The following is a 14,334-nucleotide window of genomic DNA, read 5'->3' as shown; positions in this document are numbered from 1 at the left end:
CATGCCTACGCTGCTCACGCGCTAATAGCGTTCGTGACGCCGCTTCTCACCCAAGAGCCGGCCCGGGGCGCGGAGTTCCGGCGGGGATCCTGCTGGGCGCCGAGCCCCACCCCAACCCTGACCCCGCCCCCGGCGCTACGCCCCGCCCACATGCCCCCTCCCGGCGTGGAGCTCCGGCTGTGATCCTTCCCCCAAGCGCGGAGCTCTCCCCATCCCTGACCCTGCCTCCGGCTTGGAGCCCCGCCCACTGTCCCGCCCCCGGAGCGGAGCCCGCCTAGGGCCCACCCACCTCCGCAAGGCTGCTTTGCCTTGCCTTGCCCACCGCACTACCATGGCTGGGGGCCGCGGGGCCCACGGGCGTGGCCGGGACGAGCCGCCGGAGAGCTACCCACAGCGACAGGACCACGAGCTGCAGGCCCTGGAGGCCATCTACGGCTCCGACTTCCAGGACCTGCGGCCGGACGCGTGCGGACGGGTAGGAACGTGGCTTGTCTGGTCGGGGCTGGCGTGCTGCGGCCCAGCTCCCCTGGCTCGATCTACCCCGGCCAGGCCCGCCCGGCCCTGCCGGAGCCGAACCGCCGACCCCCACTTAGGATTCTGGAGTCCTTTCATCTCTCGCGATTCCACCCACGCTCACTTTCTGTCCTTGCGCCCGCAGCCGCTTGGCGGGTCTCCAGAACCCCCAACTGGGCCGAATTCTCTTACACCCTTTTCCCCACGTCGGCTCCAGTCTTACCTCACGCTGTTTCTTATTCCTACTGACGTTCCGTAACTTCCCTGCCTCTTTACTGTCCTGCCTTTTTTCCTCCCTGAAAGTCCTTGAGTTTGATACAACAGCGCATTCATAGGGACCCACTGCAACTTTGGGAACGCTTTGGGGGCTCTTGCGCAGATCTTACTGATGCCTTCAATCAGAAGCCTCACCCTCCCGTCTGTGTTCAAAACTATTAACCATGTAATCCCATTGTACTCCTCAGGCATCCTCCCTGTATTGTGCTGTGTGGAGGAACTTTCCTCTGTACCTTTCTCCAAGGCGCTTGGAGAGTATGGAATACAGTCGTCTTAGCTGTAATGGAGAGGGAGTGTGCTGAGTCCACCCTTTTAAAATGGCATTTGACTTAAAATATTATTTTCCTTTTTGTCTGGAAGTAAGTTAAGGCACATTATAAGCTGCTGATACTGACAGTCTTTCCCTCATCATCCTTGAAGAATTATCTACCAAACTCTTATCTTTGTAGTATTATTTAAAAGGTAGTACCTTCCTTCATCTACCTTTAAATTTATTTATTTTATTTATTTTTGGCTGTGTTGGGTCTTCGCTGCTGCACGCGGACTTTCCCTAGTTATGGCGAGTGGGGGCTACTCATTGTGGTGGCTTCTCTTGTTGAGGAGCACGGGCTCTAGGCGCACTGGCTTCAGTAGTTGCAGCACGTGGGCTCCGTAGTTGTGGCATGTGGGCTCTAGAGCGCGGGCTCAGTAGTTGTGGCACAGGGGCTTAGTTGCTCCGCAGCATGTGGGCTCTTCCTGGACCAGGGCTTGAACCCGTGTCCCCTGCATTGGCAGGTGGATGCTTAACCACTGCGCCACAGGGAAGCCCAGCCCCCTTCATCTACCTTTAATTATGGCATTTTACAACATGTGCCTTATCGGCACATCCGGGATTTTCTCAAGAAATAGGATCTTCGGGAGCTGTCAGGGCAAAACATTTTCCTTCTCACCCAACGTTTCCCTTCCTTCATTAACTATTTATTGTTCTAGGTATTGGGAATACAGTCCAGCACAAACCAAACCAAACCCCCTTCCCTCTGGGAGCTTACTTTTCTAGTGCTTAATTTCAAGAGTTATTTTTAAGCTGAAATAGTAAAAATGTAAATATTCCCCTTATACAAGCTTATAATAAAATAACAATGTAACTTTCTGGTTATCTGGTAACTTCTCTGTTCCCAAACATTGAGAACCAGGAAGTCTGTTCATGAAGCCAAAATACGTGTTGCAAAGTTTACACGGTGACTCAATACAAAGCTCCTAAGACTTCATTCAGAGACAGTTTATTTACTTTACACAGCTTAATTATCTGGTCCTAAGACTTCAAGAAAACAAAAGACAAAGGTACTGCTGTAGGTAGGGATACTGATAATCTCAGAATTTATAGCTGGTGGTCTTTATAACAAGATAGAGCAAACAAAATCAAAAACTGTAATAGGCAGGTAGAAGGATTCAGATAGCTGTACCCTGAGGTACACGGGCAAATAGGCTTAACACTTTGCTAGGCAAATAATTGGTGGTCATAAGGATGAATCAGAATGTAGTCATTCAACATAGAGAACAGACTTGTGGTTGCCAAGGGGGGGTGGGTGGGGGAGGGATGGACTTGGAGTTTGGGATTAATAGATGCAAACTATTACATGTAGAATGGATAAGCAACAAGGTCCTACTGTATAGCACAAGGAACTATATTCAATATCCTGGGATAAACCATATTGGAAAAGAATATAAAAGATTGTATGTATGTGTATAACTGAGTCACTTTGCTGTGCAGCAGAAATTAACACTGTAAATCAACTATACTTCAATTAAAAAAAAGTTTTAAAAAGTTAAAAAAAAATGTAGTCATTCAACAAATACTTATTATTTGCCAGTCTTTAGGGAAAGGTTATGCAAGCCCACAATCCTTTATGCAAAATCCTGAGGCCTGATAAGTTTCAGAATTCAGAAGTGTTTGTGTTCATGGCCACATGTGCACATTCCATACTTACCTAATACCTCACTCAGTGTCTGGAGCAGCATGCAGAATCAAACACAACAAACCATGTGAATATGCAAATATTCACACTCAGTGGGATGGATGAAGACTATTAATAGCCTCATGTCGGTTCAGGCCAAATTTGTTGCCAGTAAATTCAGCTCAGAATTATTGACCTGAGTAAACTTTAGGTTTTTTAAACATCTGAAGTTTTTTAAACTTCTTTTTGGGGGATGTGTTATAATGTAGATTTTGGTTTAGTAGCATATGTATGTTATTTATAAATAACAACATTTTGGGAGTACATGCTAAAAATTCTTTTACATACTAAAGTTTGGACATCACTAGTTGAAAATATAATTTCCTCTGGAGTTATAAATTTATTGTTAACTTAATTATCTTGGCTAATTTTCTGTCAACCAAAGGTCTGCTCATTTATAATTTGATAGCTATTGCAAACCTCCCTCCTAAAGCCTTGCTTTTGTCTCTGGGCCCACCGGTAGTGTATGAGTGCTTCTTTTCCTACATCTTCACCAACACTGTAGTGTCAGAGTTTTTCATCTTTGCCAGTAGATAGATGAAACATTTTTACTTCCTTAGTTGTAAATAATGAGGACCACCTTTGTCTGTAAGCCATGGATTTTTTTCTGTGAACTGTTCAATGTTGTTTGGTTTATTTTTACACTCTATTGTCTACTTTCTTATTCATATGTCAGAGCTATTTATATGTTAATATGTATGTTAAGAAAATTAGCATTTTGGGTCATATATTGCAAATATTTTCCCCTAATTAACCATTATGCATTTTGATATTTAGGTAATTTATGCAATTTTTTAAAACTTTAATATAGTCAAAATGACCTTTTTTTTTTTTCATTTTATTGTTGTTACATGGTCCCTGTGGTTTGTTTTTTTCCCTGCTCCAGTGTTACCAAAAAAATGAATTCTTCAAGACTGTCTTTTAATTCTTTCATGACTTTGTTTTTAAACTTCCATCAAGTAAATATAGAAATAGCTTTTTATTTTTTAAAGTTCTTACCTCTGAGTATGAATCTAGGCTGCCCACTTTCACCCCCAACTAGCCAGTTAGACTAACACAGATGATTTTTTTCAGTCTTTTCCACTAATTTGAAATGCCACCTTTACATTGTATGAGAGTAGGCTGGCTTCATAAGGACAGAGTCTCTGTATTTGTTCACAACTACATGCCTAGTGCCTGGTAAAAAGCTCTCAAAATTTTTTTATTGACTGAAATAATTCCCAAATGTATTGGGGTCTATTTAGAAAAAGAGATATGGAGGGAAGTCAGTGATTAAGGCATTTGACATAAAATCTAATTTCTTAGATTTTACTATCATCATTTGGGGGGGGGGGCATCTTCAGAGACTTAAAACCAAAGACTTGCCCAGATTATCTAGCTTGCACATGTTACTTTATTTCTAGATTTGTTGTTTTTTCACACAGACTAGTTCCTTCCCCACATTACAGCATATGAGAACGGAGGCAGGTAAGAAACAAGAGGCCATGCTGAGCCGAGTCTTGCCATCAAAATTTAAGGGGGATGTGATGAGCGGAATCTAGGTAACAATCCTAGACCAAACACCTGAAAGTGGTTTGAATTGTGTAACTTTTTCTTTTATGTGCTGTGGTTAAAAACACATGGCATAAAATATACTAGCTTAACAATTTTTAAGTGTATAGTTCAGTAGTGTCAAGTATATTTACATGGTTGTGTAATGGAAAAATTGTTAGTATTTTTTTCTAATTGAAGCATAGTTGATTTACAATGTTGTGCCAGTCTCTGCTGTACAGCAAATTGACTCAGTTTTACACATAGATACATTCTTTTTTTAATATTCTTTTCCATTATGGTTTATCCCAGGAGAGTGGATATAGTTCCCTGTGCTATACAGTAGGACCTTGTTGTTTAGCCATTCTAAATGTAATAGTTTGCATTTACCAACCTCAGACTCCCAGTCCGTCCCTCTCCCTCTTGTGTTAGTGTTTTTTTTTTTTTAATATATTTATTTATTTATGGCTGTGTTGGGTCTTCGTTTCTGGGCGAGGGCTTTCTCCAGTTGCGGCAAGCGGGGGCCACTCTTCATCGCGGTGCGCGGGCCTCTCAGTATCGCGGCCTCTCTTGTTGCGGAGCACAGGCTCCAGACGCGCAGGCTCAGTAATTGTGGCTCACGGGCCCAGTTGCTCCGCGGCATGTGGGATCCTCCCAGACCAGGGCTCGAACCCGTGTCCCCTGCATTGGCAGGCAGACTCTCAACCACTGCGCCACCAGGGAAGCCCTTGTGTTAGTATTTTTAATTAATTTCCCAAACCTCGTCCTCACTCTGCTGCTCATCTTGTAAACCAGTAAAGTTTAATCGCAGGCTGTCATTAACCCTCATGCCTTGGAACCAAAAGATTTGCTCCTATGTGGAATGGCTGATAAAATTCTCAGTTTTTTATAGTCTTATCCTTCACTCCAGTACTTTTAACAGAAATAGACACATGCTTACATCAGTTTATTTTGGGGGGCCTGAGTATGAGGAAGTGCCCAAGAAAACCACATTCAGACTGAGAAACTGGGGTTCCTGCCAGTGTTGGCCGGGCGCTCTTCCAGGTGTTGTGCACTGGGCTGAAAAGAGGGTCCCCTGGGTCAGCGTTCCTCATCCTGTGGGGTGTATTAAGATCCTTGGGTTTTGTTTCTTGAAGAGCTAATGTTTTAAATTTTTTTAATTCTGGGGAGAATTAGTCCAAATGAGCATTACCTCTCTTATGTTTTAGGACTGAGTTTGTGTTACTCTTTCACTTTTTATACCTTGAAGATTTGTTTGGTTATTTGATAGTACTTCAGGAGAGTCTCCAACTTCATGATCTCATTGAGAAGCAAATTTAACTCATCTCTCATTGTAGCGTGCTCTTCTCTCCATGACTACTTATTATGCTGCCTTCATGTCACTTGCATTTTCAGTCTTCAAAACAAATCTTTTTTCTCATGTAGAATTTTGTATACTTTGTAGCTATACATTCTGCATTGTGTTTTCCTCTCATTAGGTGCTCTCAAAAAATTTTGGTTACCCCTGACTTTGAGTTTTTTTACCTACAAATATTCCAGGAATTCATTATTCCTTGTGCAGGTTAAATCAAAGATTTTATCAACATTGAATTCTAATGACCATTTATCTTCTAAAGGCATGAAGGAGGTCTTACCCAATCCTAATCTTTAGAACATCTTGATTGTTGAACTTTTTGATCAAGTCCTCTTCAGCTCCAGGAGTCCTTGAATGCCCTAATATGAGCTAACACTTGGTATCCTAAACATGTTTTGCATAAAAGCATCTTCACATGTTGGGAAGCCTCTCAGTTCGCTTGAGAGAAGCCTGGCAAATATTCTGTTCTTACCTCTGAAAGCACTGTTTCCTGACTGTCTTTTTTTTTTTTTTCCAATGAGCCTGTACTGGTTAGGATTAAGTTTAGCTACATATGACAGAAAACTTAAAATAACAAAGTTTATTTTTTTACATGTAAAAGTCTGGAGTCTACGGCTTTTTCTGAATTTCTGTTCTACCATCCTTAATGTGTCCTTCATGGTCTAAAATGGCTGTCTGACCTCCAGTCATCACATCTGCATTCCAGCCAGCTGGAATGAGAAGGGGATGGAGAAGTTTCATCCCTTTCCTTTGATAAAGTTCACTTCCTGGAAATTGCGTATTATAGTTCTTTCATCTTACTGGCCAGAAATTAATCCAGTAGCCACACTGAGCTGCAAAGGCATCTGGGAAATGTATCCAGCTAAAAAATCAGGGATTCTATTAAAAAGAAATAAAAACCAAGCTTACGTATTTTATATACATAGATGATTGTGTAATTCATGGTGCCACATGTAAGGTTCATGTTATAAATTTCTATTAGAATTTAATGTTGCTAAGTACTTTATTACCCTTAGAAGAATTTTTATCTTTTCTCTTTTCTGATAATGCCGCGTTTCTCTTTTTGCCATGGCTCCCTGGACATTCCAAGGGAAAGTCAAGGCTCAGTCACAGTAACTCAGGGTTGGCATTAACAAGGGAGGGCTGATGGAAAAGACAGGTTTGGGAGTCAGAATTGGATTTGAAGTCCAGACTTGTTGCTGTGTGTTGTTGGGCAAGAAACTGAAAGTCTGAGCCTGAGCCGCCTTGTCTGTAAAATGTCTGTACAAAGGAGAGTGCACCTACCTTGCAAAGTTGGTCAAGTGTCTGGACCACATGCGTAGATGTTCCCTCAACCTCCCCTTTCTCATGATATATAGATAATATAAACTGCCTCAAATCCTTTTTGGAAAAAGCGTACATAAATAAAGAAGAATGGAGTATTTGGTGAAAAGCAGTTGGTTGAAAGCATACACAATTTTAGAAGAGCTATCATATTTCTTCATGTCAGGGTTTTCACTTGTTATGTCAATAATCGAAATATCAAATATTTCCTGCTCAAGAGGCCTTCCCTGACCCGCCTGTCTGCGTACCTTCTCCTCCTCCACCACTATGTTCCATGACTCGGCTTTGTCTTCTTTACAGCACTCATCACTTTTTGAAAGCATTCATTTGTCTTCTAGTCTGTGCCAGCCAGTTGGGTTCATGTCTGTGTAGATTCGCCTCTGAACTCCCAGTCTCTAGGGCAGCATTCAGAAGGTCATCAGCACTCAGTGACATTTGAATGAATGGAGGCCACATGGGACATTTCAGGTCACTCCTTAGAGAACTTTGAAAAGGAATATGTACTCTCTCTTGCAGGTTTTCGGATTTTTTTTGAATTTTATTTTATTTATTTTTTTATACAGCAGGTCCTTATTAGTCATCCATTTTATACACATCAGTGTATACATGTCAATCCCAATCGCCCAATTCATCACACCACCACCCCCACCCCCCCCCCGCCATTTTCCCCCCTTGGTGTCCATACGTTTGTTCTCTACTTCTGTGTCTCCATTTCTGCCCTGCAAACCGGTTCATCTGTACCATTTTTCTAGGTTCCACATATATGCGTTAATATACGATATTTGTTTTTCTCTTTCTGACTTACTTCATTGTGTATGACAGTCTCTAGATCCATCCACGTCTCTACAAATGACCCAATTTCGTTCCTTTTTATGGCTGAATAATATTCCATTGTATATATGTACCACAACTTCTTTATCCATTCATCTGTCTGTGGGCATTTAGGTTGCTTCCATGACCTGGCTATTGTAAATAGCACAGCAATGAACATTGGGGTGCATGTGTCTTTTTGACTTATGGTTTTCTCTGGGTATATACCCAGTAGTGGGATTGCTGGGTCATATGGTAATTCTATTTTTAGTTTTTTAAGGAACCTCCATACTGTTCTCCATAGTGGCTGTATCAATTTACATTCCCACCAACAGTGCAAGAGGGTTCCCTTTTCTCTACACCCTCTCCAGCATTTGTTGTTTGTAGATTTTCTGATGATAGCCCTTCTAACTGGTGTGAGGTGATACCTCATTGTAGTTTTGATTTGCATTTCTCTAATAATTAGTGATGTTGAGCAGCTTTTCGTGTGCTTCCTGGCCATCTGTATGTCCTCTTTGGAGAAATGTCTATCTAGGTCTTCTGCCCATTTTTTGATTGGGTTGTTTGTTTTTTTAATATTGAGCTGCATGAGCTGTTTATATATTTTGGACATTAATCCTTTGTCCGTTGATTCGTTGGCAAATATTTTCTCCCATTCTGAGGGCTGTCTTTTCATCTTGTTTATGGTTTCCTTTGCTGTGCAAAAGCTTTTAAGTTTCATTAGGTCCCATTTGTTTATTTTTGTTTTTATTTCCATCACTCTAGGAGGTGGATCAAAAAAGATCTTGCTGTGATTTATGTCAAAGAATGTTCTTCCTATGTTTTCCTCTAAGAGTTTTTTTTTTTTTTAAATCCTATTTTATTTATTTATTTATTTATTTATTTATTTATTTATGGCTGTGTTGGGTCTTCGTTTCTGTGCGAGGGCTTTCTCTCGTTGAGGCAAGTGGGGGCCACTCTTCATCGTGGTGCGCGGGCCTCTCGCTATCGCGGCCTCTCTTGTTGCGGAGCACAGGCTCCAGACGCGCAGGCTCAGTAGTTGTGGTGCACGGGCCCAGTTGCTCCGCGGCATGTGGGATCCTCCCAGAGCAGGGCTCAAACCCGTGTCCCCTGCATTGGCAGGCAGATTCTCAACCACTGCGCCACCAGGGAAGCCCCCTCTAAGAGTTTTATAGTGTCTGGTCTTACATTTAGGTCTTTAATCCATTTTGAGTTTATTTTTGTGTATGGTGTTAGGGACTTTTCTAATTTCATTCTTTCACATGTAGCTGTCCAGTTTTCCCAGCACCACTTATTGAAGAGGCTGTCTTTTCTCCATTGTATATCCTTGTCTCCTTTAAAAAATAAGGTGACCATATGTGCATGGGTTTATCTCTGGGCTTTCTATCCTGGTTCATTGATCTATATTTCTATTTTTGGGCCAGTACCATACTGTCTTGATTACTGTAGCTTTTTAGTAGACTCTGAAGTCCGGGAGCCTGATTCCTCCGGCTCTGTTTTTCTTTCTCAAGATTGCTTTGGCTATTCAGGGTCTTTTGTGTTTCCATACAAATTGTGAAATTTTTTGTTCTAGTTCTGTGAAAAATGCCATTGGTACTTTGATAGGGATTGCACTGACTCTGTAGATTGCTTTGGGTAGTAGAGTCATTTTCACAATGTTGATTCTTCCAATCCAAGAACACGGTATATCTCTCCATCTATTTGTATCGTCTTTAATTTCTTTCATCAGTGTCTTACAGTTTTCTGCATACAGGTCTTTTGTCTTCCTAGGTAGGTTTATTCCTAGGTATTTTATTCTTTTTGTTGCAATGGTAAATGGGAGTGTTTCCTTAATTTCTCTTCCAGATTTTTCATCATTAGTGTATAGGAATGCAAGAGATTCCTGTGCATTAATTTTGTATCCTGCAACTTTACCAAATTCATTGATTAGCTCTAGTAGTTTTCTGGTGGCATCTTTAGGATTCTCTATGTATAGTATCATGTCATCTGCAAACAGTGACGTTTTACTTCTTCTTTTCCGATTTGTATTCCTTTTATTTCTTTTTCTTCTCTGATTGCCATGGCTAGGACGTCCAAAACTATGTTGAATACTGGTGTTGAGAGTGGACATCCTTGTCTTGTTCCTGATCTTAGAGGAAATGCTTTCAGTTTCTCACCATTGAGAATGATGTTTGCTGTGGGTTTCTTGTATATGGCCTTTATTATGTTGAGGTAGTTTCCCTCTATGCCCAATTTCTGGAGAGTTTTTATCATAAATGGGTGTTGAATTTTGTCAGAAGCTTTTTTCTGCATTTATTGAGATGATCATATGGTTTTTATTCTTCAATTTGTTAATATGGTGTATCACAATGATTGATTTGCGTATATTGAAGAATCCTTGCATCCCTGGGATAAATCCCACTTGATCATGGTGTATGATCTTTTTAATGTGTTGTTGAATTCTGTTTGCTAGTATTTTGTTAAGGATTTTTGCATCTATATTCATCAGTGATACTGGTCTGTAATTTTCTTTTTTGTAGTATCTTTGTCTGGTTTTGCTCTCAGGGTGATGGTGGCCTCATAGAATGAGTTTGGGAGTGTTCCTTCCTCTGCAATTTTTTGGAAGAGTTTGAGAAGGATGGGTGTTAGCTCTTCTCTAAATGTTCGATAGAATTCACCTGTGAAGCCGTCTGATCCTGGACTTTTGTTTGTTGGAAGATTTTTAATCACAGTTTCAATTTCATTACTTCAATTTCATTACATAGAGTTGCTTGTAGTAGTCTCTTAAGATGCTTTGTATTTCTGTGGTGTCTGTTGTAACTTCTCCTTTTCCATTTCTAATTTTATTGATTTGAGTCCTCTCCCTCTTTTACTTGATGAGTCTGGCTAATGGTTTATCAATTTTGTTTATCTTCTCAAAGAACCAGCTTTTAGTTTTATTGATCTTTGCTATTGTTTTCTTTGTTTCTATTTCATTTATTTCTGCTCTGATCTTTATGATTTCTTTCCTTCTAACTTTGGGTTTTGTTTGTTCTTCTTTCTCTAGTTCCTTTAGGTGTAAGGTTAGATTGTTTATTTGAGATTTTTCTTGTTTCTTGAGGTAGGCTTGTATAACTATAAACTCCCCTCTTAGAACTGCTTTTGCTGCATCCCATAGGTTTTGGATCGTTGTGTTTTCGTTATCATTTGTCTCTAGGTATTTTTTGATTTCCCCTTTGATTTCTTCAGTGATCTCTTGGTTATTTAGTAACATATTGTTTAGCCTCCATGTGTTTGTGTTTTTTACGTTTTTTTCCCTGTAATTCATTTCTAGTCTCATAGCGTTGTGGTCAGAAAAGATGCTTGATATGATTTCAATTTTCTTAAATTTACTGAGGATTGATTTGTGACCCAAGATGTGATCTATCCTGGAGAATGTTCTGTGCGCACTTGAGAAGAAAGTATAATCTGCTGTTTTGGGATGGAATGTCCTATAAAGATCAATTAAATCTATCTGGTCTATTTTGTCATTTAAAGCTTGTGTTTCCTTATTAATTTTCTGTTTGGAAGATCTGTCCATTGGTGTAAGTGAGGTGTTAAAGTCCCCCACTATTATTGTGTTACTGTCGATTTCCTCTTTTATAGCTGTTAGCAGTTGCCTTATGTATTGAGGTGCTCCTATGTTGGGTGCATAAATATTTACAAATGTTATATCTTATTTTTGGATTGATCCCTTGATCATTATGTAGTGTCTTTCCTTGTCTCTTGTAACACTCTTTATTTTAAAGTCTATTTTATCTGATATGAGTATAGCTACTTCAGCTTTCTTTTGATTTCCATTTGCATGGAATATCTTTTTCCATCCCCTCACTTTCATTCTGTATGTGCCCCTAGGTCTGAAGTGGGTCTCTTGTAGACAGCATATATATGGATCTTGTTTTTGTATCCATTCAGCAAGCCTGTGTCTTTTGGTTGGAGCATTTAATGCATTTACATTTCAGGTAATTATTGATATGTATGTTCCTATTACCATTTTCTTAATTGTTTTTGGTTTGTTTTTGTAGGTCTTTTTTTCTCCCACTTAGAGAAGTTCCTTTAGCATTTGTTGTAGAGCTGGTTTGGTGGTGCTGAATTTTCTTAGCTTTTGCTTGTCTGTAAAGCTTTTGATTTCTGTATTGAATCTGAATGTGATCCTTGCCAGGTAGATTAATCTTGGTTATAGGTTCTTCCCTTTCATCACTTTAAATATATCATGCCACTCCCTTCTGGCTTGTAGAGTTTCTGCTGAGAAATCAGCTGTTAACCTTATGGGAGTTCCCTTGTATGTTATTTGTCATTTTTCCCTTGCTGCTTTCAATAATTTTTCTTTGTCTTTAATTTTTGCCAGTTTGATTACTGTGTGTCTCGGCGTGTTTCTCCTTGGGTTTATCCTGTATGGGAGTCACTGCACTTCCTGGACTTGGGTGGCTATTTCCTTTCCCATGTTAGGGAAGTTTTCGACTATAATCTCTTCACATATTTTCTCGGGTCCTTTCTCTCTTTCTTCTCCTTCTGGGACCCCTATAATGTGAATGTTGTTGCGTTTAATGTTGTCCCAGAGGTCTCTTAGGCTGTCTTCATTTCTTTTCATTCTTTTTTCTTTATTCTGTTCCACAGCAGTGAATTCCACCATTCTGTCTTCCAGGTCACTTATCCGTTTTTCTGCCTCAGTTATTCTGTTATTGATTCCTTCTAGTGTAGTTTTCATTTCAGTTATTGTATTTATCTCTGTTTGTTTGTTCTTTAGTTCGTCTAGGTCTTTGTTAAACATTTCTTGCATCTTCTCGATCTTTGTCTCCATTCTTTTTCCGAGGTCCTGGATCATCTTCACTATCATTATTCTGAATTCTTTTTCTGGAAGGTTGCCTATCTCCACTTCATTTAGTTGTTTTTCTGGGGTTTTATCTTGTTCCTTCATCTGGTACATAGCCCTCTGCCTTTTCATCTTGTCTGTCTTTCTGTGAATGTGGTTTTTGATCCACAGGCTGCAGGATTGTAGTTCTTCTTCTGCTGTCTGCCCTCCAGGTTTTGTTTTTAAACCATGCTTTAGGAAAATGTGACCAACACCTATATAAAATAAAATTATGTGTAATATTTAAAAAGTAGAACTTTTGGCTAAAATATTAATAATTCTTATCTTAATCTTTAATGATTGGCTCTCTAGAGAAAAAAAGATTTTCTTTTTCTCTTTTAGGTCCAAGAGCCTCCTGAAATCAATTTAGTTCTATACCCTCAGGGCTTGACTGGGGAAGAAGTATACGTGAAAGTGGATTTGAGAGTGAGATGCCCACCCACCTATCCAGATGTGTGAGTACATTTAGAAATAGCTTTGATGTGATTTCCGTTCTCTGTTTTGAAAACATAGGAACAGGTTGAAGTTAATGGTGTTTTCTCCTTCTGGCCCCTATTCCATTTAAAATTTTATTTCCTGTCACTTGCATTTCATGAAAACTACATCAGCAATAGACATTTTCATGAAACCTGTCTCCTGTTAAGTCAGCTAATAGTTAGTAGTCTTTATGGATGGTAATATTTGCTCCATGACTAATGTTTGCTTCCTCTGATATGTTAACTTTTGTTTGTTTAATTCTTCATAAACAAGTAAGAGGAACAATCTAGAAGAAAAAGATAAAGGTGAAGTGACTATAAAAGCCTTGTGGACTTAGTTTTAAAGTATGATAGGCATTAGGACTTAGAGTAGCCTTCCAGGCCAATGGGACCTTTACTTCCTAGAGTAAAGGAGGCTTTAGAGTTGCCCTGTTTCTGTGGGGGGACTGCTAATGAGTCTTCACCGGGCAGTCCCACACCCTGCAGGGCGTGTAACATCACTGGCCTCTACCCACTAATGCCAAGAGAGTTCCCCAGTCAGTAAGACAGCCGAAAACCTCACGTATTTCTAAACTCCCGCTGAAGGTGATACTCCCTCTGGCTGAGATTCACTCGTAAAACAAAAGCATTAGCTATCAGGACTTGAGTATTCTTTTCTTAAAGTACCATGCATATTCCATGTAATCTTTCCCCAGACATTCCATGTGGAAAAGCAGATTGGCCTGGATGATGTTTTGTGGTTTGAGCTTGTTGTGTAGGAAGCCAGTGAAGGAAAGTGACAAATAAAAGGAAGTCCTGCCTTACACAGTGGGTGGTAAATGAAGTCCTGCCTTACACAGTGGGTGGTAAATGAAGTCCTGCCTTACACAGTGGGTGGTAAATGTTTGGGACTTGTTATCTTAAGAGGTGATAGAGGATATGAAAATACAAATAGGTCAAGTTGAGTTCCTCAAAGTTAGTAACCCACTTTTAGCCCAACCTGTATGCCTAGAGTAGATATAGTAGGTATTCAGAAAGTTAATTTATGCATTAATTGAAGGGTGATTAATTTTATGAAAGAAAGATAAGACAGTGCCTCTCTAGGTTTTAGTTTTCCTGACACCGTATAGGTGGTGTCTTTTCTGACACCAACAGGGTGTCCAGACAATTCAATTCAATTGTGACACTAAAATTGATAGTTGGGTTAGGGGCTCAGTCCCACAACAAGAC

At 40.1% G+C, this 14,334-nt stretch overlaps 1 protein-coding gene across 2 annotated transcripts in view; it reads left to right on the top strand.

The window, feature by feature from the left end:
- Positions 1-331: 331 nt before the first annotated feature.
- Positions 332-14,334, top strand: part of EIF2AK4 (eukaryotic translation initiation factor 2 alpha kinase 4) — a 108,846-nt gene continuing 94,843 nt past the window's right edge. For both annotated transcript variants that reach the window (XM_057542039.1, XM_057542038.1), the window contains exons 1-2: positions 332-475; positions 12,992-13,104. In XM_057542039.1, coding sequence (XP_057398022.1) covers positions 332-475; positions 12,992-13,104 — 257 coding nt within the window. The remainder of the gene's footprint in view (positions 476-12,991; positions 13,105-14,334) is intronic.

Source organism: Balaenoptera acutorostrata, chromosome 3 (assembly GCF_949987535.1).
Source record: "Balaenoptera acutorostrata chromosome 3, mBalAcu1.1, whole genome shotgun sequence".
NCBI lineage: Eukaryota > Metazoa > Chordata > Mammalia > Artiodactyla > Balaenopteridae > Balaenoptera > Balaenoptera acutorostrata.
This window is presented reverse-complemented; position numbering and strand designations above follow the sequence as displayed.